Source organism: Scomber japonicus, chromosome 22, assembly GCF_027409825.1.
Source record: "Scomber japonicus isolate fScoJap1 chromosome 22, fScoJap1.pri, whole genome shotgun sequence".
Classification (NCBI taxonomy): Eukaryota; Metazoa; Chordata; class Actinopteri; order Scombriformes; family Scombridae; genus Scomber; species Scomber japonicus.
The window spans coordinates 14,909,849-14,934,152 of NC_070599.1; the positions used below are offsets into that span (position 1 = coordinate 14,909,849).

Consider the following 24,304-nt stretch of genomic DNA (forward strand, 5'->3'; position numbering starts at 1 on the left):
GGGTAGTAAGCCTGGGAAACTGGTGGACCACCGTCAAGCTACACCCAGTGTGACACAGCTGCTTCCTGTCATCATTTTCAAAGTAAACTCTGAAAACTCTGAAACTTCAATTACCACCAAGTGGGTGGTTCCCGACTCCCATTGAAGCCAATGCTGAAGTGCCCATTCTTTCTAATGACCAGCAGGGGGAGACTCCACTAGTTGCAAAAAGACATTCGACTGTAATCACTTATTACCTCAGTAAAGTGGGTTTATGGTCTCAATTAGTTTAAAGTCTTCTTTAATTCACCATGATGTTCATTTTGTAAATTATGGTCTCATTTAGTGTAAAATAAAAGATAAATACTTGCGCTTGTGGCTACAATTGCGAAATGTAAACATGGTCAAACCCCAAATTCACAGAGTATAAGTATGTGTGTTTTCAGTTCATGAAGGTTAATTGTAACATTTTGACTGCCTAAAAGACATTCTAAAGAATTGGCTGTTCAGATTTTTTCCCCCCAACATCATAAATTAAATCCACCGTGCATGCACCTTAAATGCATTGTGCTGATCAGCTAGAAACTAGCACTAGGGTCAGCTCCATCCTCTCGTCCAAATATGGTAACCTCTGGCTCCAAAAGTCAAAGATGGTGACCTTCAAATCCTATATATTAGTAGTCGAATTGCCAAACTCGAGGCTTCAAAACAGCAGTCCACAAACCAATGGCTGATGTCCAAATTTAGTTTTACAGTGTATGATTTAACACATGTATAAATCATTAAATTGTATTTAAAAGTTATCATCAACCACACTGCTTGTGCTGATTGATGGAAAGATGTAGAGTTTCACTAGGTTGCCCTGATGTTCATCATTGTGTGCGATAAATGTCTTTTTTTTAAATCCCCAAATCTCTCTAATTCTAAGAAAACTTGTGCCACTATCCTAGCAGAAAATATTTTATACATAATTTAAGGGTGACATATTTAATATTATATGGCTCACTGTCATAGTGTATTTTAAGGGATGACTTTGTTTTAGGAAATCACAAACCATTTTGGGAGCCACACCTTAAACCACACCTTAATTGATCTTCATTAGATTGATGATTGACTGTAACAATCAACCTTGGTGGTCACGATTTACCCATATCCACATTCACCATTGCACTAGCACCTTTAAAGTCTATGCAAGATACCACATGGGGCTTTAATATACATGACTTCCTGTTTCATGCTGTGAACCTGTGTCTAACTTGACACAGCTTAACCTGACCTGCCTCCTCACAGTTACCATGGTTGATCATATGACTTGGATGCGATTAGTGTGAAATCACCCCTAGCACTTGCTACCCACTTAACAAAACTTGGCTTCAGCACAGAGGTTACTATATGTTCTCGAGTGAGTAAATCCAACAATTACCCTTTAGAAAATGTCATAAAAAACAGTTTATTTATTAAATTTATGACATATATATGACTCAAGAATGAGATACTTCCACTGTATGAACTATTATAAATAGCTTTTAAGAATGATCTATTAAAAATGTTGAAATATCAAGTTTAAAGAAAGCAGCATAATATAATAAGGTGTTTATTACTGTACCTTGATTTTTCTTGACAGTATAATGAATTATTAAACAACCAAGTGGCATAATCCTTTAACTGAGATGAATACCTTCACTTGCAGCTGTCTAGTTGAAATTACCAGGATGAAAAAACAAGATGTTAAAATGTACCTTGTTTTTATGTATAAACAATTTTCATGACTGTTGATGTGTGAGGATGAAGGTATAGTATGAGGTGTGCTCAAACATTGGCTTTTAGAAAAGAAAATACTCAGAATATCAATGAAAAACACCGGAGACATTTTCCCGCTCTAGCTGGAGTTGACAAGACGGCAAAGACACAAAACATGACAACAATGTGACACGTCAGATGCAAAATAGACCCCTTCAAGACCCTTTCAAGGATATGGCCGGTGCTGCCACGAAAACACTTTCTCTGTTTTCACTTCGCTGCTTTCTCCTTTTTTACATTTTCCCTTTCTGCACGAAAGCTCTCGTGAGAGGACCAAAATGCAACTTTGAGGAAGGAGAAGACCCAAGTTCATTGGAGAAAAAGTTGGGTTTTTTACATGGTCAATGTGTCTGTTTGCAAATTAGACAACAAAGCAATGAATGACTGAAAGTTGACCCAATTGCATAAAGGTTTACTGTCCTTTTGTTTAACGTAAAGCCCAACTAGCAGCATCTGAATTGTCCTGGTGCAGTTTTATCAAACCCTGTTGTTCTCCACGCAGGTGAAAACAAACACAACAAACCAACAGTTGACAAAACAGCTAATGTCAGACTCTGAGAAAGCAGTCTCACCTGGCTGTTCTGGAGCTTTCAATCATGTCACATGAGTTCGACATAGCAATGTTGATACTGAAATGTTTACTTTTTTCTGTTGATGTTGGCTCAAAAGTAGAAATGAAAAGTTCATCCCAATATGTTGATTACTGTATGTGATACATCTGAAAGTCTCAGAATGGCTACTAAATTGACCTTTTGGTGAGATTTGTGTCTTAAATGCTTAAATCCAAGGTCAAGAACAAAACTACAGTAAGAAAAACAGACTTCTCAGGTATTCAAAGGCATGTTGACTTTGTAGTTTTGACGTATTCTTCTACTAAAACAACAAGGAAATTATTTGAATCTTTATGTTGGGTGTGAATGACTCCAATAATATAAAAGGCTTTTCAAACCCTATACAATTACTTGAGCTATTGTCAAACATAGTTCTTCATTGTTTAACAGTGAACAATAAAAAATGATTCAGAGCTGGAGTGGTATTTGTCTTTAAAATGGTCTCATTGGCTAAATGAGTCTGTCACTCAAGGATAAAACCTGCATGGGACAAACATTTGCACAAGAGCTTTCAAATTGTGTCCAGCTGTTTGATAAACCTGTTATTCTTTGAACATTGGCCTGTGCCCTCACCATTTCCCCCACCAAAATACCCCAAGCGCTCTAATCTCTTTAAGTTATCAGACGCAAACAGCTCCTCTTACATTTCCCATTTTCCATCTGAAATCAAAATAGAGTGACAGAAACAGAGAAGGGAGCCTCCACATACAGTGTCAGTGTCTCTTTTCCCTGCCATGCTCAAGAGGAATTAGGTCAGGGCTTGTTGGTAGTTATCTTTCCTAGCTGAGGTCTAGCGTTGAAGCCATGGGGAAATGCATGGGAAGAATACAAGATAAAGGATTGAAATGAGCGGTGATCTGTAGCTGCTGTGTGTCAGTGACTGGATTTGTTGTAACTGAAATGTTAAATGTTGGCTTTATCTAAAATTGGTGTGATTTCCTTGTGCAAACATCCTATATTTGGTGGAAGGCTTTTAGTTACTCAAACAATGTACCACCAAAGGATTTTTTTTAAAGCTTTCACTGTGGAGCGTTTTTTCCTTCTGCTTAAATTTCAGCTGCCAGTAAGGTTAAAGTGTTTAGCTGCGGCTGGTTTATCTGGCCTGCCAGAGACTGAAGGGAGAGAAAAATATAGGTGACTCATAGGTTTCCTTATAACATGAAAATACAGGTTATAGTTTAAAAGAACATGCAAGGATGACAAAAGGAGGGCCCTGGCTTATAGAGTAAATGCCATTGACAATGAAGTGGCTATTTTTGAGCCTGAGTAAATAAGAGGCAATGTCATACTGTACCTACTGTACAGGACACATACACACATAGACACACACTGTGTGACCTGTGGAGACCTCCTGTTCAACAAACAAGTGGTGTAATTATATGCCTGTGTGGCGCTGCAGGTGGAATGTGCTAGCGATAGTCAAGCCCTTGTTGTCATAAGGACTGGAGGCAGCGCTCATAGCCAACAGACATGAGCTCACCATCATTACAATGAGAGGCGTGGCTAAGCCTGTCACTGCTGCGGACCTGATGTTGCCGTGGAGACAGAACACACACACACACACTCACACACACGCACACACACATAGACAGATTGGCTTAGAGTGACACCGCTGGGAAATTAAAATGGTAGCCCAAAGCAACAGGCTTTTATTGGCCAATCACTGCAAGTTTGTGTGTGTTTGTGTGTGTGTGTGTTTGGCGCAGGGTACAGTACAGGTGCACTGCACATGCATCGGCTAATTTTAATGACAATGTCAGCCAGTGTTGGAGAAATATTCACCACGCTTGTCTGGCATTCCGCATCAAGCGCAAAAGAGCAATTACTGGCCTATCAAATCATTTCACAGCTCATGTGTCTGTAAGTGTGTGTGTTTGAGGCTGTCACCACTGTCAGTGTTTTCTGACTATGAGAAACAAAAATAACTCAAAGTTAATTTGCAGAGCATGCTGTGGAACAGGAAATCCTGCAATTTAATTTTAACTTACAGCCAGTATCAGGCTATTCGTAGCCAATTAGAACATAGCTTACTCACATCGGTCACTGTCCTTTCTAACACCAAAGGCGGTAAATAAAAAACACTTTTGTGACTAAGAGCGGAAGCATGATTGGTCTTGTAGCAGCCTCTAATTATAGTGAGAAGCTGGAGACGATGGAGTGGAGGCAAAAAGTGAACCATTTTATTACATTAAAATGTTTCATACAAACAATGCATACACACTAGTTTCATATTGCTTCAGACATAAGTATCTTTTCTGTTTGAATTCCAGTTAAACAACTCTGTAACAAAATGTAAGTACAACATTTATGAAAATATAAATCTCTAAACAGGTAAGTCAGTCCTGACAATACAAAGAATACCATAGAAACATTCATTACCAGTATGAGTTGCAAACATGTAAGTTATTAAAAGTCATTCATGTTACTTTAACATATAATAATACCATTTACTGGCTTCCATATGGACACATTCAAATATACTCTTAAACTGGCATTCCAATATATCATAAGAGGACTCATTTTAAACTTTTTTTCTTTTTAGCAAAGATAGCACATTTTCTCTATCATAAACATAATCACAGTATAACACTGAAACAATTTGGTAACAATATAATTACAGTACAAGCCTCAGAAAACAAATGAGATGGTTAACAAAATGAAACAAACTATAATTGGGACTTTGGCAATTACATGATATATATAGTTTTTTTCAATTTAGAAACTCTTGAGTTGTAGGGAGTAAAGAATTTTAAAGCTTGATGCTGCTACCTGGTTTGAAATTATCTAAGGGCCTTTATCTCAACAGTTTAAAACTAGTAAACATACAATAAGATGGAATAGCCCTTATAAAGTATATGTCAAAGTGAAAGTGTGTGGGTTTTTTTGATGATTGACTCATTAGAGCTCAAATTGCAGAACTCAAATTAAGTTTTAGGTTATTACAGGCAAGCTTAAAAAAGCCATCGCGGTATCTGCAAGGTACAACCTCATAGATTCCCAATTTATCTATGCTTTTAGATTGTCAGAGAACCGCAGCTTATATTTCAGCCTGTCACTGATGTTACTAATGTGTGGGCTCACGTAAAGGCAGAAAAGTTTTCGAAAACTTGTGCTTGTATATCACCCTTTGTAAACTTGTGACAACACTCTGCATGAGAAATTCAGCATTGTGAATGTGTCGAAAAGATTTTGTAGAAAAATAAGAATGAGTATTACAGTATTTGTGCAAAAATTATATCAATAATGAGATTACATAAAAATCAGCTTTTGTGAACATCTGAGCACAGACATCAGACAGTACACGTGAATCTAAAATGAATGGTACATTTAAGGTGCACATCTTGTGTACAATGTGCACCTGTAACTTAAACGTGTATATGAATCTGTATTAAGATGTTGGCAGTTCACAAAACATGTTTTTCTTTGTGCAACCCCACCACTGATAGAAGTTATGCACACATTTTTTTCTCGACAATCTCTATTTTTGTTTTTTGGTCTACAACAACAATTTCTACACATTCACAACCTTGAATTTGTCATGCATTTTTACAAAGGCTTATGCACAAACACAGGCTTTGAAACGATCCTTGAACATCATTTCACAAGCTCAAAATCTTACGGACCCTTATTTGATCCCATACATTTCTACATACCCAGTGTCTGCAATCAGTTGTTACTATTTTGTTATGAAACCAGGCTTTAAGAGAGACTTTAGCATTTCAAGTGAGTCAGCTGAGGCCTGCAAGTAAATTCAATACCTGTTTTAAGACAACTCTAGATCACTTTAACAATTTATACAATGTTTCATATGAATAAATCTACTAATTTCTCACAAACCACTCATAAAGTGCTTCCACCCACTGTCTAAACCTCTAAATATATTCACATGGCCAAGCTGTTTGGACTAATCACTCTGTCATTTTTCTACTGGAACATTAAAACAAAATCCACTAAATCTAAAGCAAGTACACTGATTAAGGCGTGAATGTGTATGGTGCTATGCTACACTGTATGCTCAATAGTGGTGTTCCCCTTAAAACAAGCAGCTCACAAACTGATGGAACTGCAGGTAAATTAAAATTAAATTTAATTGTTCCAAGATTCTATAACCACCATTACAAAAGAAATGCCATCAATCTATCGTGTTGTCGACTGGATTTCAATACACTGATCGTTTAGATTTAACATCAATGCAAGTATTATGTAACTGTGTGTATACTGTGTTTACAAATTCCCTGCATTTTCATAAATCTTGTAATCTGCACATAAAGAACATTTTAAATTCCAGGCACTCACTTTGATTGCATTAAGCACAACATAACATTTTTAAGGAGTTGCACAAATTGCAGCAGCCAAAAAGAGATATGTACATATGTTCATAGTTCTTCCTTTTTGTACAGTACCGACTGATGTTAATACAAACATAAATATACTTTTTTTTTAGAGAAAAACATTATGGCTTAATGTGCACAATGTAAATAAAGAAAGTGTACAATGAAAGTGGCTAAGATCACTGGAATGGCTTTGAAAATGTTTGACCAAGACATTTGAATTATAACTTTGTTCTTCAAATGCAAAAGGACACATAATGGCAAACTAATATTTCACATAATTTACATTTTTTTCTTTTCAAAAACATTGTCTTTTTCTAACAGTCTTTGTGTGTAAAACAAACAGAAACTGTATCATAACTTGGAAGTAAGTAATACATAATTTGAGTGCAGCGTTAAAATGGTCGGCCCATTAACTACCCAGAGGGCTGACATCTGCAGCTGAATCACGTGGCTGTAAACAAGAATCAACTGCAACCTCAGAGATTCTACACCTTATCTCCACCCTTCTGTCTTAACTCCACTCGTTTCCCTGCTCCCGACCCATTCACTGCAGCAGCTCAGTCTTTTTTGTAGGCGTGGTTGACTCACCTTCACCGGAGTCAGACACATTGATGGGGCTATCCCTGGAGAAGACCTCTGTTGACTCCCTCCAAGTGCAGTCTGCAACGGTCTTAAAGGAATGGTTACCACATTTGGGCCGCACCTTCTGCGAGGCATTGTTGACAATCTGTCGGCTGTTGGAAGTGGCTATCTTTATCTTGAGGGCAGCATCTACACGGTCCACCACTGTGTACGTGCCAATACTACCATCCTCAAAGCCAATGATGATGTTTAGAGCTCGCTGAGAGAGAGACAAGAAGGTGGGGGTCTTGTACAGGGAGCATGTGCCAATGCTCTTACCATCAGCAAGGCGCATCACGATCAGATTAGATACAACACCAGCATCGTCGTCCTCATCACAGTTACGGAAACAGACATATACAAGGTATCGTCCATCTCTTGATAATTTCTGGCGCCAGATTATACCAGCAGCATGGACAAGCCTCAGCTTCCCACTGTGAAGGTCCAGGACATTAATATTCTCATCACCTTTGGAGACAATTCCTAGTTTTCCATTGGGTGAGATCTGGAAGTCCTCTAGATTTTTGAGGAAGTTGGTTGGCAACTGGACACGTCTGCAAACTGACTCATCTGCCACACTCCAGATGAAAACAGTCTCTGTGGATGTGATGAACACCACACAGTCAGGACAGTCAGGAATGAGCTTGAAGTTGACAATGGTAATGCCATCATCACAGACAAACTTCTTGGAGACACTGCCTGACCACAGGCTGACAGCCAGGAGCTTGTTTTTGGTGGTTCCCACAAGAAAAGTGTTTGCAGTGGTGATGAGTGCACTCTGGAGGGTGACCAGAATGTTACACACTTTGTGACCAGTTGCGAGTCTCCAGACTCTAGAGGCATTCTGCTCACAGAGGGATACCACAAACTGGTCATTGTGGGTGATGAGCAACTGGGAGATTTTCTGTCCATTGATGCGGAAGATGTTTTCTCCAGTGTTAGTTTGCCAGATGTACTGACTGGACTTGTCATCTGAAGTAACCATGAGATCCCCTGAGGATGTTAGGACACAGTTCTCCACCATGCCCTCATGCTTGAAGACTGTCTCGATAAATCCAGTGCTGAAGTTCCACTTGTGAACAGCTTCTGAACCGTCCATGGTAAACACATAATCCTCTCTGCCAGATAGCTGCAAGGTCTGGATCTTCTTTCCTGTTTTGTCAATATTGGACATGGCTGTGATGATATCAATGTCCCAAACAGACAGCACTCCACTGCTGGCAACAGAAAGGAGTAGATTGTGGTGGACTGATTTAATGAGTTTGACGATAGCCCCTGAGATTTCAATCAGGCTAGCCATGCACTGTCCACTGTCCCTCCTCCAGACAAAGATAGAGGAGGTGTTCTCCATGGAGGCCACAATGCTTTGTCCATTTTTGGATAGAACAGCAGCCACAAAGCGCTCAGTACGTTTGGCTTTGAACTTCTCTACCATTTTCCATACTTTTGTGTCCAGAACCTCAATACTTCTGGCCTTGCAAATGAGAATAGATCGCTGGTCTTCAGACAACTCAATGCCCACTACTTCACTATCATCCCCTCTGCAATCATAATCCTCCATCAGCTTTGGGTTGGTGATCTCTTTGGTGTTCCACACTGACAGACTGCCTTCATTGTCAATCATCACCATTTGGTTAAGGGTGTCTAGAACAAGGATGGACTTGACAAACCCCCCAGAAAACTCGGAGGTCACAGTGGCCAACTTGTCACCATTTCCCAGATGAAATATGGATGCAGTGTTGAGGTACTGGCCACAGAAGGCATACATCCCATCTGGAGAACACTGGACACAAGTCACTTCATACCAGCAATGGAACTGGTAGAGAGGCCAGCCGTAGAGTAGGTCGATGACGTTGACATCTTTACTGGCCTCAAGCCAAGCCAAAGCATGATGGGTGGACAAAGTAAAACCGTTGATGAAGGCCACACCACCAGTCACACCACCATGCTTGGACCCCTTGATTTCAACCTCAGATAAAAGGCAGGACTTGTGATTATCATAGATAAGCAGCGTGTTTTTGGTGGTGGCCACAACCAGATACTTTTCATCAGTGGTTAGCCTGATTCCCAGCACAACAGATCTGGCTGTGTCAATCTGTCGTAGAAGTTGTCTGCTCTCTACATCCCAGGTGCTGACAGATCCATCTTCAAGGGCCACAAGAACTATATTTGGGGCTAGAGTGGGCAAGATCTCCACAATCTGCATGTAGCTTGAGCACAGAGGAAGCCTCTCTGGACTGTAAGTGACATCCATAGAGGAGTGGAGAGGCACAATGGAGCAGTACTTTGGGCCATCTTTGTCACACTCCAGGAGGAGATGTCTGAGCTTGGGTAGGGAGGTGACAACTGGCAGAAGCCTTTGCTGTAGTTCTGCAGAGAGTGATGCTGGGTTCTTCAACACTTTTACCTTGATACTACGGAGAGTGGTGGCCAGGAACTTTAGCTCTTTTTCTTGGGTGTAGCTGTAAGCTAGGTCAATGTCTGTTAACGCCTTTTCAAACTGGCCAATCTTAATCATTGTGTACAGCCAGCTGAAATTCATGATGACTCCAAACATGAGATCATCAGTGCGTCCACTCCTGGTGAGGTGGTACACCAGTTCCGTCATTTTCCTGTGGTTGACAAAGAAAATGTCAGGCTCCAAAAGGTTGCACTGGAACACCCAAGGCTGCTCGGGAGTTTGTCTGTCATAGGAGTACTTGTCAGAAGACGTTTTCTCATGAGACTGCTGATGGTGGGGGTTTTTGTGATGAGATATATTCAGTGAAGTGAAATGGTTGTTATCATAAGTAAAGATCTTCTTCCTGCCTCCTGACCATGCTCCCAGGAAGTACTCTGCTAGAAGGCTGTGCATTTGATGGACATCCTCCTCGTTGCTCAGATACAGCTTCTGAGCAATGAGATGGAGGTGTCTGTTGGCCCAGACCATCAGGGTGACATTGCGTACCTGACGCTCAACCAGATAACCCTCTAGCTCCTCTTTGAGCCTTGCAACCAAGTCATAAGAGATCCTCAAGGGGTTTTTCAGGTAAGACGCCACAATGACATCACCAAGAACTATGTTATCCAGAGACAGAATATCCTCCAACTCAACCTCAGTTAACCCTGCCTTGGCCATGGTGATATACCCTAATGCTCTGAAGACAAATCGTTGGCCCAACTTATTCTCTACTGAGTAGAATAACTGTTCTATGCTTTCATGTACTGTGGAGCACAAGGACTTGTCATCAACATCTTTGTGAGACCTCCAGTGAACTACCTCTCTGTAGATGAGGTTGACAAACATTGGCAATGTACACTTAGCAAGTGCTTCATTGACATAGATCTGTTGGCCTGAAGTGACCTTTCTCTTCACACCCAGCAACTGCTGCTTTAATGTTTGGCTGCAGACCTTGCGGTCTCTCTGGATTAATTCAACATAATACCCTTCATCATGGATGGTGTGTCGGAGCTTCTGCAGGATGCCGTGTTTATTGGGCAATGTTGAGACTACAATGCGGACTGTCCGAGGCAGGTGTATCGGGAGCCACCACAGCTTGCGTGCTTCATCAGCTTCTGAGAGCTGCTCCAGAGCATCCAGGACGATGACCAAGGGCCTGTGGAATGATGATTCCCCTAGAAGGTTGATCAGGAGCTCCCTCATCTCCTGGATCTTGTTAGGCAAAAAGTGAATCAGGCAGCGGTAGTTTATTGCAATCTGTTCACAGATGCTCTGGAGGAGGGTGCGTAGGTCTGTGGAGGGCTGGCTGGAGCCAATAAAACGGACAATGACCACTGGGTCGGCTTCAGGTCCAATCTCTTTTTGCAGCCATGTGTAGGCCTGTAAAACAACATTGAAAGAAAGCTGTTAGAATATAAATGAATACATATTGTTAGGGAAAGATTCTCTGTATATGAGAGTAATACATTTAGGGCTGGAATTATAAATTCAATTTGAAAAATCCAAATACATTTGTGAAATACAAATCTTATCTCAATTCCATGGGGCCTAATCATTTGTTTTTGTTATTGTGAGTAAAAATGACTGCTATTCTGCCAGGTTAGGTCAGACAACGGCAGTCCAACAACTAAACTAAAGCCCAAAAGTGAAGGCAGGGGGATCTGATTAACAGTTACTCTACAGTATGAGCAAGGGCCCAATAACACAACAAGCAGGAGTGGTTTACTATACTTTACTTTATGACAGTATATCTTTGCTAGACCAAATGTATAACTCTCATGAGACATAGAAGATGCATAAGCATTATTCCTTTTATTTTAATGTAATCAAATATGATCAAATACATCCATTTCAATTCATGAATAAGTAACTGTATCATCATGAGAAATATTCTATGAATGAGAACTACCCAAATTTTGAAACTTCATTGATATGATAATTTCATTCATGAATTCATTAAATGGCCCAGTTGAGATTTCAGGAGACATTTAGGTGTTATTTGACACGTTCAGGGCAACAGTGATGACGCCTACTCAACATTTAGCAGTGTATATGTGTGATAGAGAGGTAGCGAGAAATAGAGACAGACACAGCATCTGTCAGCGGAGTATTTACAATTTTGAGTATGTTTTACACGTGTGTCTATATTATTAAATGTATGTTTCTAAACATATTTGAATAATTAATATAATCTTTTTGCCATTCTATACATTTTTCATTAATTATAACACAAACTCTGAAAGTTTTTTTTGAATCTACATGCCTTTTGCATGGGCCTAATAACCACTATTACAATCAGCTATAAATGAAAGCCATAACTTTAATTAACCTGATTCTTGCATAGAGTAAATACCTTAGTCTCTGAAGACTAATTCTTGAATTGGCAATATTCTCTAATGGTGCCAAAGCAGAAGTTGTACTGTTGGGAATCCAACATTACTGCTGTATGTTATGCTATAACTGTCTATTTAATAACTAATGTCACTTATCATCTGATATACTGTACTGTATATCATTCCTATGCTCTATTCTAGTGTAATTTTGTTTTATTTTTTCTTTCTTTCTATTTTTCTGTACTTTGTTTTCATTTCATATTATTAGTGTTTTTTTTTGTTTTTAATTGTATGTTTTAATGTTTCCAATTTTTACTATTATTGGGTTTTATTTTTCAAATTGTATGTTTTTATGTTTTGGAAAAACACATTGAGTTGCCCTTGGGTATGAAATGCGCTATATAAATAAAGCTGCCTTGCCTTGCCTGTTCTTCAACTGTGTATGCTTTGGCTAATGATATATAAACCTGCTGTATATCTTCACACACCTGTTATCATTACATTGCTCTATTGACTTGACTGAGCAAACAACGTCTTATTAGAAATGACACTTAAGTAAGTAAGAAAAGTTTTAATTTCATTATCACTCACTGTGATCATGGAAGACTGACAGATCACTGTGCAACACAAGGCTAAACATGTTAGACATTTTAACCTGGATTCCTCTTTTTTCAATGGACTGGTTTTAAATATATGTCACACACAAGATAAACATTTCATTGCTGCAGGAAGCACTGTGGGGGTGTTGCAGCCTCCAGGTGTAGCCTGTAGCCCATTTATGTTATTGCAATAATAATTTTTCTCGTTTTTCTGTTCTAGCAAAAATAGACCCTCTATATAATGATAACGGAGTGGGTAAAAGAACTGGACGTGAGATAGCAGCTCATGGACCCGGATAACACATGCCAGTTAGAATAGTCTCTGGCAGCCTGACAGAACAGCTTAATGTGGACATGACACTTCACCTCTACCTGTCCCTTTAATAGGCTTCATTGCTTTTTAAATTATGCTGAACAGTGCAAGCTTTCCAAGTGATTTCTTCATGATGTGTTGAATTGATGTATGAGTGTTTTCTTTAACAATTTACTTTAATGATTAGAGGCTGCTTTCAGTAATTGTAAATGTTTCCATGCGCACAGTAATGTCACAGCAGCAAATATCGTGGGACGTTTAAACAGCAAAACTAAAGACTGTAGTTATCAACTTGACAGGCTAGAGGAAACTCTCCAGAGGAAACAGGATTAAACTTTTAGCCTTTTAGACAGCTCTGACAGAGCTGGATTTATCAAGGGGACAGCTGCTTTACACAAAACAATTTCACTGTATGGACCTGGACGGTGTGTGTGTAACATCTGACCTTTTGGTTGTGTAGACACAGAACATTAATTACCTTTAGACCCTGCCGGTGTGTCAGGAGATTTAAATAATCAATGTAGTTATACTGCTGTGCCTCATGCGCAAATGCACTCAGTATCGCTCTGTCTTTCTTGAGATGAGGAGATGCACTTATTGTTTATTGTTATCAGAGAGGTGGGGGTTAATAGTCAGCTGGAATCGCGTATCTATCTACTATCTACTAACTATTTACACTCAACTTCACAGTTTGTAGTAAGGATTTTCATTCTGTTCATATGCTTGTGTGAGTATGCAGCTTTAGATGTGATATAGACATGCTGTCAAAAACCAACCAGTCATGACTGCACGCATGCACATCATTACTCTTTATCTAATCCAGCACACAGACTGGTGGCAAAGTAAGATATTACACACATGGTCAAAAAAGCTCAATCTTAACGTCTGGTAACTCCTTTATTGTTTTTTTAGTCATATTTTACATGTTTCACCCATGGGTCATTACTATGTGTGCAAATTATAGATGATTAGATTTATTTTTTTGTGCTAGATATACTTCTTGTACATATTAGAACTGGCTTTTGTTTGAGATAGACAGTAGAAACAGAGGAATGGCATAACCTCTCTCAGGCTGCTACCTGATAATTGAAAATGATGCCATAATTAAAAGATGAATGAAAATAATTGGTCCACTTTTGCCTTTGAATTTACACATAACTGTATGGCATGAGCTGTGATAAGTCTGTGTTGCATTCTGTCTACAAGCAAACAGCTCAGTCAACTCAGAAGAGAACCATATTTCTGGCAGACTTTTACTTTTGTGATCTGAGTTAAAAGGTAAAGACATTTTATAAATGCCTCCAGAGTTCAGATGAATCAAACTGAACAGGTCAGTAACAGCAAAGAGGCACACAGGCCCTGGGACACTCTTGCACCTTTTAGTCTGGCTTAAATCTAACAACATTACTCTCTCCTTTATAATAGATAGATAATACACAAGGCCACATGGTTATGAGAAACACCCAACATCTGAGTTATACTCCATCTATCAGAGGTGTGTAAGCTTATCAAAACAAGGACCAATAAATTATAGTATTTTATGACACAGTCCTTCTCCTTCAGCCTTTTGCTAAATAATGAGGTGGGCAGTTTCAACACAGCTTACACATCCCACCCACATGTGTATTAGTGTAAAACGATTGTGTGATTAAGTGGTCAGCTTATCTGTGTGTGGGCAGTAATAATTCACAAATACATGCATAATATTTGAAAATGTTAACCACAATCATTGAATGAACCATTTGATTTATTTGAGTTTTAACAGCTATTCCTTTTTAATTGTGATAATTATTAGTTAGTTTTGAAGGGATAACATTGATACGCAGTACTCTGTGCATTTATAACACCTTTTCTGAGGATTTAAGAAAGCATATTTATTCTTTTTAATGTACAAAAACTTGCTTTCACTTGAGGAACTCCCCTGGTGGAAAAATATGATGTTATTGTACTAAAACTTTTTTATAGCAATATAAGCTAAAATGACCAGAGAATGTGTTCATCCATCACTAATGTATAAAATAATGTACTATTATTAATACAATTTTTCTTTTCACAAGACCTCCTCCATACCTATAGATATTCTCTTACATACTTCCTCTCCTTTTCTCCTCCATCACTCATTTAACTCTTATTCCCTAACTTGTTTCCTCTTGTAATCTTCAATTCTGATTGCTACATTATTTTGCCTGTTTTGTGTCATATCATTTTATAAAGTATATTTATACCCAGATGCTTGGATAATATGACTGCCACTTAAAATAAGAATGTATTAACGTGACATCCATTACAAAGGTTTGTTAGGAGGGGGTGGATCAGTGGGTCTCTGCTGTGTGATCTCAGTTACGGTGTGATACTAATGTAGCTGGGCAGCCAGATGGCACACACAAAGCCAGACAATGAACAGAGAATATGGCACATGGACATACAGACACACACAAATTAAGAAACAAATGAAACATCATCAAAAACATTCACACACCGACGCTTAAAAAACACAAACAGATACTTGCCTCCATATTGATATGCAGATGTGGACATGCACACAGGCACACACACATACACTCACACGCATGGCTTCACAGGAAATTGGAGACATGTGCATGATGATGGTCTGTCTTGGCAGACACACAGATGGTCTAGGAAGTGTTTGATGAAAAGAGATGAACAGTTGCACGCCCCCTCGTACAAAGATGGACACATGCTCCCATCAGACCGACAGACAAGCACAAGCGTGAATGCACTGTGAGAGCGGGCAAGGACCAAAGTGAGAGAGAAACATGGGCTATGTTCCCTAAAAAGCAGAAACACTATGACTCACTTACTTTCCCCTTTCATGTCTCACCTGTTTGGCAACTTCAGATAGCAGCAGTGTCTTTCCAGTGCAGGGTCCCCCGTATACCACCAGAGGGCTCATTCTGCTCCCCTTGGACGGCAGAATATACTCCTGCACATAATCCAGCGTCTCGCTCTTGTACTCGAAGAGCTCCGCGTAGCTCTTACAGAGGGACAGATGCTGCAGGATCTCATCGTATAGCGGGTCAGTCTCTGTGTCAAAATTCTGCTGGACTGTGGCTTGGATGATATCCACCATGTCCTCATAGAACTGTTTACACAGACCTTCCACATAGTGGCTCTCCACTTCCTGGGAGTAGCCTAACTTCATGTCGCAGTGAGTGACCGAAGAGTAGACGCGGAGGTTGGAGGCAGCCACGACTGTGGGTATGAACTCGTCCCGTACCTTCAGAAGGCGTTCATAGGATTCCTGGTTGCGCATGACGCGGTCGGCACTAACCACGATGTCCATGTACCGGGCCATGTCAGGGAGTTTGGCGAAGCGGTCAAAGTTGGAGATCTTGCGAATGTAGCAAACACATTTCCTGAGAAAGGCAGGAGTTTGTTTCCCAAGGGCGAAGTCTAATTCATCCTCCAAGGCTGAAATGAGAGGAAAGAAATAATTTTTTCATTTTTTTGTTGAAAACTTCTTAATTTCTCACTTTTGAAAACTTGCCATTGTTTTCCAAAGCAGATGATCAGGATTATAATACAAAGATAATGGTCTAACAAATGCAGGATTTAGATTTCTCTCAGGAGCAAATCTGAACAGGTTTTAGATGCCTTTAGCCTCAGATTAGACTTAGATTTCTCTTGAGCCTTATTTAAGAAGAAACAAAGTTGATAAAATCACATAAGCCAGCACTACTGAACTATATCACAGGCTCCCCCACAAAGAGCTGGCTGACTGAAATCTTGCCAGCATCTCCTGTGTAGTTTTGCTCACATGGTATCCTGCTAATTAGGCAGGAGAGAGAAAAGTGTGAAAGGAAAGTTGGGAATTCCAGGAGACGGCACAACTTCCTCTGTAAAGTACAATCAAGCCCTGCTTAAAGCCCAATGTGCTCAATTATAGTGCACAGGAACTGCAGTTTCCTGACACAGAAGAAGTGCTTACTTTTCATATCAAATTATACTTAAACTGCATTTACTTAATAAGCTTTGTACTATTCTGCCAAAAATATGCTATGAGCTGTGCCCAGTCTCTGAAAAAAGGGCGAGGCACTATAAAACAAGAGCTTGTCATCAAACCCTGATCTTCAACAATGACAGTCTCAGAAAAGAAAAATAAATGTCCTGAAATATTAGTGCAATGCTCTCTCAATGAGAAATGGGTGGTTCTTTGATGGAGCGTCTTTTTAAAATACACACTGATATGGAGCACATTAAACATCCAGGATATGCATCTCTAGTTTTTGCATTAAAAAAGATACGAAAACTTTGGAATAGCTGCTGTAGATTGTTTACTTGATTCTCAGTTTTTATATTTCAACTTAACAAGAGAGTTCAGAATTCATAATTGGTATTTTCCGAGTTATTTTAGCAGTCACATTAATGGGAAAATTTTGCTTTTGTGGCTGACACAATGTAGAGCAGAGTAACCCAGTAATTAGCCTGATAATCACTGAAAATATTGCATATAAACAAAATATAATTAAAAGGAGAAAGTTACCAAGCAGTTCCTTTTAGAAAAACAGTTTTTTCTTGACTTTGCAACATGCTGCTTGGACCAACTATTTTTTGGCATTTAAGCCTGATTGGCAGACAGGACACCAGTGGAGAAAAAAGATGGGTAAGACATGCAACAAGGGTTCCTGGCTGGATTCAAACCATGCACAGTAACCAATCAGCTACTGGGCTTCTCCACTACTTGGATTAATTAATGTGAGGAGAACACATGATGTGGTCGATCAATCATTGTCATCTGCTGAGCAGAGTCCGACAGATCCTGATTGCATCTCATCTCTTGTTATCAATGTCGTTACGAGATGACGGTCGAAACAACAGATCCAGTTATTAGATTTGTGGCCTGTGTGATAAAACTGCTTTGCTCTTTTTCCATAAAGGTTAATGGTATTTTGAAAAAAAAAATGCATTAAAGTCCTTTAATGTTTCAGACGAGATGGCACTCCTCTGCTATAAAACACTGCCGAAACACTGCCAGCAAGTAAATATTATTTAAACCAGACACACGCCGTGATGCATTATTACAATTATCTGTCATAATGTTTATACTAGGCTATGATTTATTCAATTTTCTAGGAGGAAAATAGCTTATGGTAGCAACAACTGATGAAAAATGTTGCTAAAAATAACAGATCTGTAATTTCTACTAATTATTTCGTTTCAGAGTAATAAATAACTTCAAATAAATCAAATAAAAAAGCCAGAAAGAAAGAAGTGTGCTACCCAACAGACAGTGAGATATGTTCCCACTTGAAAAGGAGCTGTCAAAAGATATGACATAAAAAGATGAAAAAGGAAAAGGGGGGGGGGGGGTGGAGCTGAAACTAACCAGAGCAAAGGAATTTCTTGGCCTGAGCGCTCTTCATGGTCCCTTTCTCTTGAAGCTGCAGCACTGCCGTTCGGAAGAGCCTCTTGATCTCCTCCGACACGTTCCTCCAGGCCTTGTCGTTCTTGCTCTTGGCCGCGCTGCTCGACTCCATCTAAGCAGGACAGGGGGGTGAGGGAGAGGGCAGTCTGACTTTAGACTTTAGACTGAGGTCTCTCATCACACACTGAGGGAATGTGGATAATAATTCAGAATAAGAGTTTTATGAATGCTTGACAACATGAAACATACACACACTTGAGATTACACCATCTACAAAGTAAAATTCTTTCATGATTGATTTTCTTTTTTTTCAGTACCCTGAAGTTCTTCCCTGGCCAATAATATCCAGTTTTTATGACTTAAATGAAATTCAAGGAAACATTATCACGCATTTTCTTAAGACAGGAAACTCAGCCAGATATTTCATTACCTCCATAAAGTTTGGGATGAGATAAGAAAATGGGATTCAGAAGCTAAACAGTTTTACTTGAGATCCTAACCCTAACCATGCAGACAGAAATGTTGCTAAATCATTTTTATGCAATCATTTGCAAGTATACTACTAAGTATGCTACTTTTTTTTTTTGGTGGATGAACATTTAAGCACAGGACTTCAAAAGAGTTCGAGAGCTCCTTGAGACAAAATAAGTGTCCTCACAAACTCCAACGCTGGTTTTATTATTCTGTATGTGCATATGAAATGTATTCTTCAAGGAGAGTTACATTCAAGGACAAGAATCCATTATCAACACTAGCAGTTAAATCTCTCATTAAATGAACTTATGACACCAATGTGGGTGAAATAACACAACGGAGGCGCTCAGAAAAAAACAGGTTAGTTGGACTTACAGAGTTCTGGTAGTTCTTAAGCATTTGGGCTTTGGGTTTGAGGTAGTATGCGGGTGGCACAGAGTTTTCATCCCTGCAGTACCACTCCTCCAAGATGTGTGTGTCCAGCCCCGCCTCCACAGCAGCATCTAAGATCATCTCAAACTCCGCTGATTCCACCTCCCCTGGCACTCGGATGCTGCCGTACTTTTCTCCCACTAGACCCTGAATGGGAGGGAGGAAAAAAAGGTAGAGGGCAGGCAAGGTGAGAAACTGAGAAACTGAGACAGTAGATATGTATCATTAGCGATATTCTGTTTCTGAACTGTTGGGGCTCTATTTTTTGGATCAGTTGCACAGGGTGAATAGTGGAGTCAATGACGCGCACAGTGCAACTTATTTAAAGCAATTTCCAGAGCTACAGGCACCACTGTGGTGCAGTCAGCAGCCAGGTTTTGACATCAGGGATGTACCTGCCACTACAATCCCTGCTCTGTGTGCGCTGTGGTGCATCCTGTCAGCTCTATCTGGGATGGAAATTGCTTTACATCAAAAGCGCACGTGTACAATTTAAAGTTTAAATAAGAAAATGTCACACCTCTCTTCCCACGTTATAATATTCATGTTTGCAGTAAGTGTGAGCGAGATAAAAACCTTTAAGCTTGTACTTGTTCAATGAAAATGCCATCTGCCTGCTGTACGTCATAAACTATCATGTAAATATTAAATAAAGCTCTTAATATCATGATACAAAAATAACTGACAGAGAAGAGAAATTAAAGTGTTAAACTAAGAGGAGATGAAAAGGGGGGGGGGGGAGTAATCTCATTAAACAGCTTTGATATGAAGGATCAGAGAAAGTAATTAGGGGAAACTGAGTAACTCACTTCACTCATAATTAGGGCTTGGTATTGTATATAAGTTTTTTTAGATACTGATGCTGATACCTGATTTAAATACAATATACTACAATCACACTCAAGACAAACTTCTTCAATGTTAAGTGTTGTCAAAACACTCATCCCTACAAGAATTATTCAACAAAATGATCATTTAAATTAGGAAATATCTGATCCAACAATAACTAAACAAGATGACAAATCTGACCAAGCACTTCATGCCAGTTTTAGGCACTTACCTGGTGCTATGGAGATATTTTTCTGTTGGTACCACGTAAGGATTGATGTTGAATACCCAGTCCCACTCATAATTCACGGTTTTCAGTAAGAAAAGGCAGATTTGTTCTGCTTCTGCACAGCTAATGTTTGAATGGCACACTGTTATGTATTATACACAGACTTGGCCAAATTTCCTAATGCTCTGTAATCGGTGGTATTAAGAATATGAGCAGATTTGCTTTATGTATAGAACAGATGGGATTGTTTTAAATGAAAAGAAATGAATGCATTAATCAAATGGGGGGGGGGGGTGCAGATTAGTAGGAATAATATAACTATGAAATTTGATTCAAGTGTGCTTCTGTACTGTAAGTTAATGATATTATCATCACCACCACCACGTCCTTCATCATCATCATAACCATCAGTCTTACACACCAAAGCCGACCACGATCAACCTCCACAATCCTTTTTTGTCAGAAACGAGAACACTCAACACAGTAGCTGCATAATAAGGTATCATCAAATTAAATAGTGGACTTTTCATCTCACTTTTATCTCCCACTCCACATAGCATATCTATTGTAGGCTCCACTGACTCTACATTCTTCCCCCCACGGCCGCTGTGCACACACATTTGAGTGACGGCCGCTTCAATACCATCGGAAATTATCAGGGCCATTTCCTGGCACGGTCCGTGATGTGCTCTATCAGTCATATTTGAGGACAAAGGGAGAAAAAAAAATCACAAAATGACTGGAAACCTTCAACTACATGACCAACTGATCTTTACTCCATGTGTCGTAACTCACATGCAGCTACAGCCTCGGGGGTGAAGACGCAGAGCGAGTTAGGGACAAGTCGAATGACTGTGAGCTCCGTTGAGCAGGAAAACTACGTTGGTGCGCTCACGGCAATGACGCTTCAAAGCCATTCCATGTTGGACTCCTCGTTCCCTTGGCATTCGCAGTGGGAACAGATGCAGAGAACAAGCAGAATCGGAGAATGGCATGTGGCATGGTCTGTAGGAGAGCTTACTCTCCTGCAAATGCCTGTTGGTAAATGAATTTACATTCACACAGTTTTGTGTCTGTGTTGCACAAATGTGGTACCAAAGGTTTATTTTTGCAGCATCTTTTGGATCTAGGATATGTTACCATGTACAAGATCAGTTGGTTTGGAGGAGGAGGTGTTACTTGCAAGGTTGAGTATTGTATTTTGGATCCAACCTCATCACTTGCATAATGCATTTAAGACAAGAGTGTAGCGGCCAAAAAACGGTCGAAAGGGTAAAAATAAAATCCTGTGACTGTGGAATATTTAAGTATTGACAATACAAAAAACTGATGCTTTGTAATAAATGAATACACACACAAATACCCCTGTAAATAGGAATATTCAAGGATGTCCAATAAAGCAAGACGTCTTATAAGAAAATAGTGCTAATTAATGCACAGAACTAGAGCCAAGACAACAACAAAAGTAGCAAATAAAAGAAGAAGGTAAGGGGATTCCCCCTGTGTGCAATGCTCTGTGCTGCTATCTGCAAAAACACAAAGTTTAATGGATAAGTAGGGCAGCTTAATCACTATCTTCAGTTGTGATTGACAGAACAGGTTGTGAGTTGAATTCAAGCCCAACTAGTTTCAGATGATGAGTGCAGGGTACTTCTAAAAGAAATATTTAACTCTCATCAAAACAGAAACAAATTTGCTTCTTGGGATGATTGTGATCTAAAAGATTGGGGTATTTTCTTAATGGAAAATGATATGAGAAGAGTCATTTTTTTGATTAAGGATCTCCAAACAATATTTTTCATGTTAAGCCAATCAGACAGATTTTAGCTGCAGCAGCCAACAACCACCTTGGATTTAAGCCCTGCAGGTCACCTCATTCACCTGCCTTGGACGGCCACCTATGACTCACAATGCTGCAGTGATGTGTCAGAAGAGGATGGAGGCACTGGGCTGAACTACAGTAACACTGAGAGAGAGACATTTAGTGTGAGTGAGAGGGAGAGAGGAGGGTGGTGGGGGAAGGGGGGGGGGGGTAGGCACACTCCAAGTTGCTGACAAAGTCTCTGTCAGCTTGCCTCACGGTGATACAGCAGGATGAATGGAGTGGTTGTGTGTGTGTGTGTGTGTGTGTGTGTGTGTGTGTGTGTGTGTGTGTGTAGATAGAGATTAGGATAAAACTACCTGGTCTTTCCAACAAAAATGACAAAATCAGGTGTTCAAATCCATGTACACATTAACACACACACACATGCACATTCACACCACTCCACCTTTCTGTGTAATCTACTGTCACTTCTGTCACCTACTCGACTTACCAGAGCCGAACTGTAAAAAGTGTCCAAATATTTGGCGGCTGGTTTTAACACCCCGTCTCAGCCAGAGAGCAGGCCTGGAATGACGCCATCTAAAGTGGATTACAGCATAACAGCTGACGAGCTAAAACTTCATTCTCCTGTGTGTGTGTGTGTGTGTGTGTGTGTGTGTGTCTGTGATTTCACATGTACAAGTATGTGTGTCTGGGTACAAAGGGGTTGCAGTATTCAGTATTATTACATGATAGCAGCCGCAGGTGCAAGAAACACAAGAGGCTAAAGTGACAATAGCACAGAAGATAGGGCCGTTTTTTTGCCGCACGCCTCTCCTTCTTTCCCTCTCTCCTCTGGGTTTTCATCCTTGGAAGGGGTTTTTTATACTCTGGCTAAGTGCACTTTATCTGATGAGCCAGTTGGGTGAGGCGACTAAGATATTGTACACAGCTACAGTATGAATCAACAAATCAATCACTCACATGGCCAATCAATCAATGAAACACGCAGTCAACTGTTCTGGTATTTGCTGCATAAGCTTTGGCACCGCCGAGGAACAAATGACTCTAAAAGGAAGCAAATGATCTCATCAAAGAAAGACGTACACTCTCGCTCACAGAGTGTTTAAACCCTAGACTATGTATAAAGATGGATATAGCAAGGTGTGATATTATCCATTGGTTTGCACATGGTCAACGCCATCTGTTTGGAACCAGGACCTTCCAAATAAGCAGTGCGGTTGTAGCTTTTCACGCTTTGGAAACACACCTCGCTACCTCAGATCGAAGCTAAAGCTAGCTTAATGGGCACAATGAGCAGTCAAAACTAATCAAGTTACATTAAACTTGACTGTGCTTCAGTGCAATAACATCCAAAAATGACTACCAGCTCAGTTGTGAGAGTGTCAAAATTAATAACAATTTGGACCATAATGACAATAATGGCATCTAGGGGACGTTGGTGGTATTGCACTTTAAGGTACTTCTACATTGGCTTCAGCCTCAAGTCGTGGTAGTTGCCGCTTGATTTAAACTTAAGCTTTTACACTACAGTACATGCTATTTGTAGTGTTGTATGTAACAGTATACTGTTTTTAAGGTAAGTTTTTTGTCCGAACATGAAAGAATGCAGTATGTGTACTCATGTCACTGTCAGAGGATACAGATGACAATCTTCTGTATTTTTCTTATTGTCAATGGAACCCTACTCTGACTGGATTATTCCTCTGTGCCACAGATCTCAATTGTTGTCCAAAACCTATCCCAATCCAATCCCACCTACACTGTCCTGCTGTAAATTCTCACCAGTACAATAAACGTGTGTCAATCCACCGCTAAAAATAGTCCCTAAAAGTGCATTATTTACTCTTGTTTGGGTAATGGTTGCAAAACACCACAGTGCCATGCTGGTAGGGAATTACATTGCCTTTTACAAAAGGAAAATAAAAGAAGAAAGAAACTATATATTTGTGATGTGTTTTTAAATACTTTTTTCGGACAATAGGGGCTGAGAGCCACTGAAAAGCAAAGAGTCTGAAAGTTTTGGAAAACGTCATAAATAAAATTTATATTATAATAAATTATTATAATATTTATTTATATAATCATTTTTTAAACAGC

General features: G+C 39.7%; 1 protein-coding gene across 1 annotated transcript in view; it reads right to left on the reverse strand.

Moving 5' to 3' along the window:
* Nucleotides 1-7,268: 7,268 nt before the first annotated feature.
* The window catches only part of LOC128383277 (NACHT and WD repeat domain-containing protein 2), a 43,888-nt gene continuing 26,852 nt past the window's right edge, over nt 7,269-24,304 (reverse strand). Inside the window, exons 5-8 of the mRNA XM_053342880.1 lie at nt 19,266-19,469; nt 18,378-18,528; nt 15,873-16,462; nt 7,269-11,165 (exon numbers count right to left, since the gene is read on the reverse strand). Coding sequence (XP_053198855.1) covers nt 7,269-11,165; nt 15,873-16,462; nt 18,378-18,528; nt 19,266-19,469 — 4,842 coding nt within the window. The remainder of the gene's footprint in view (nt 11,166-15,872; nt 16,463-18,377; nt 18,529-19,265; nt 19,470-24,304) is intronic.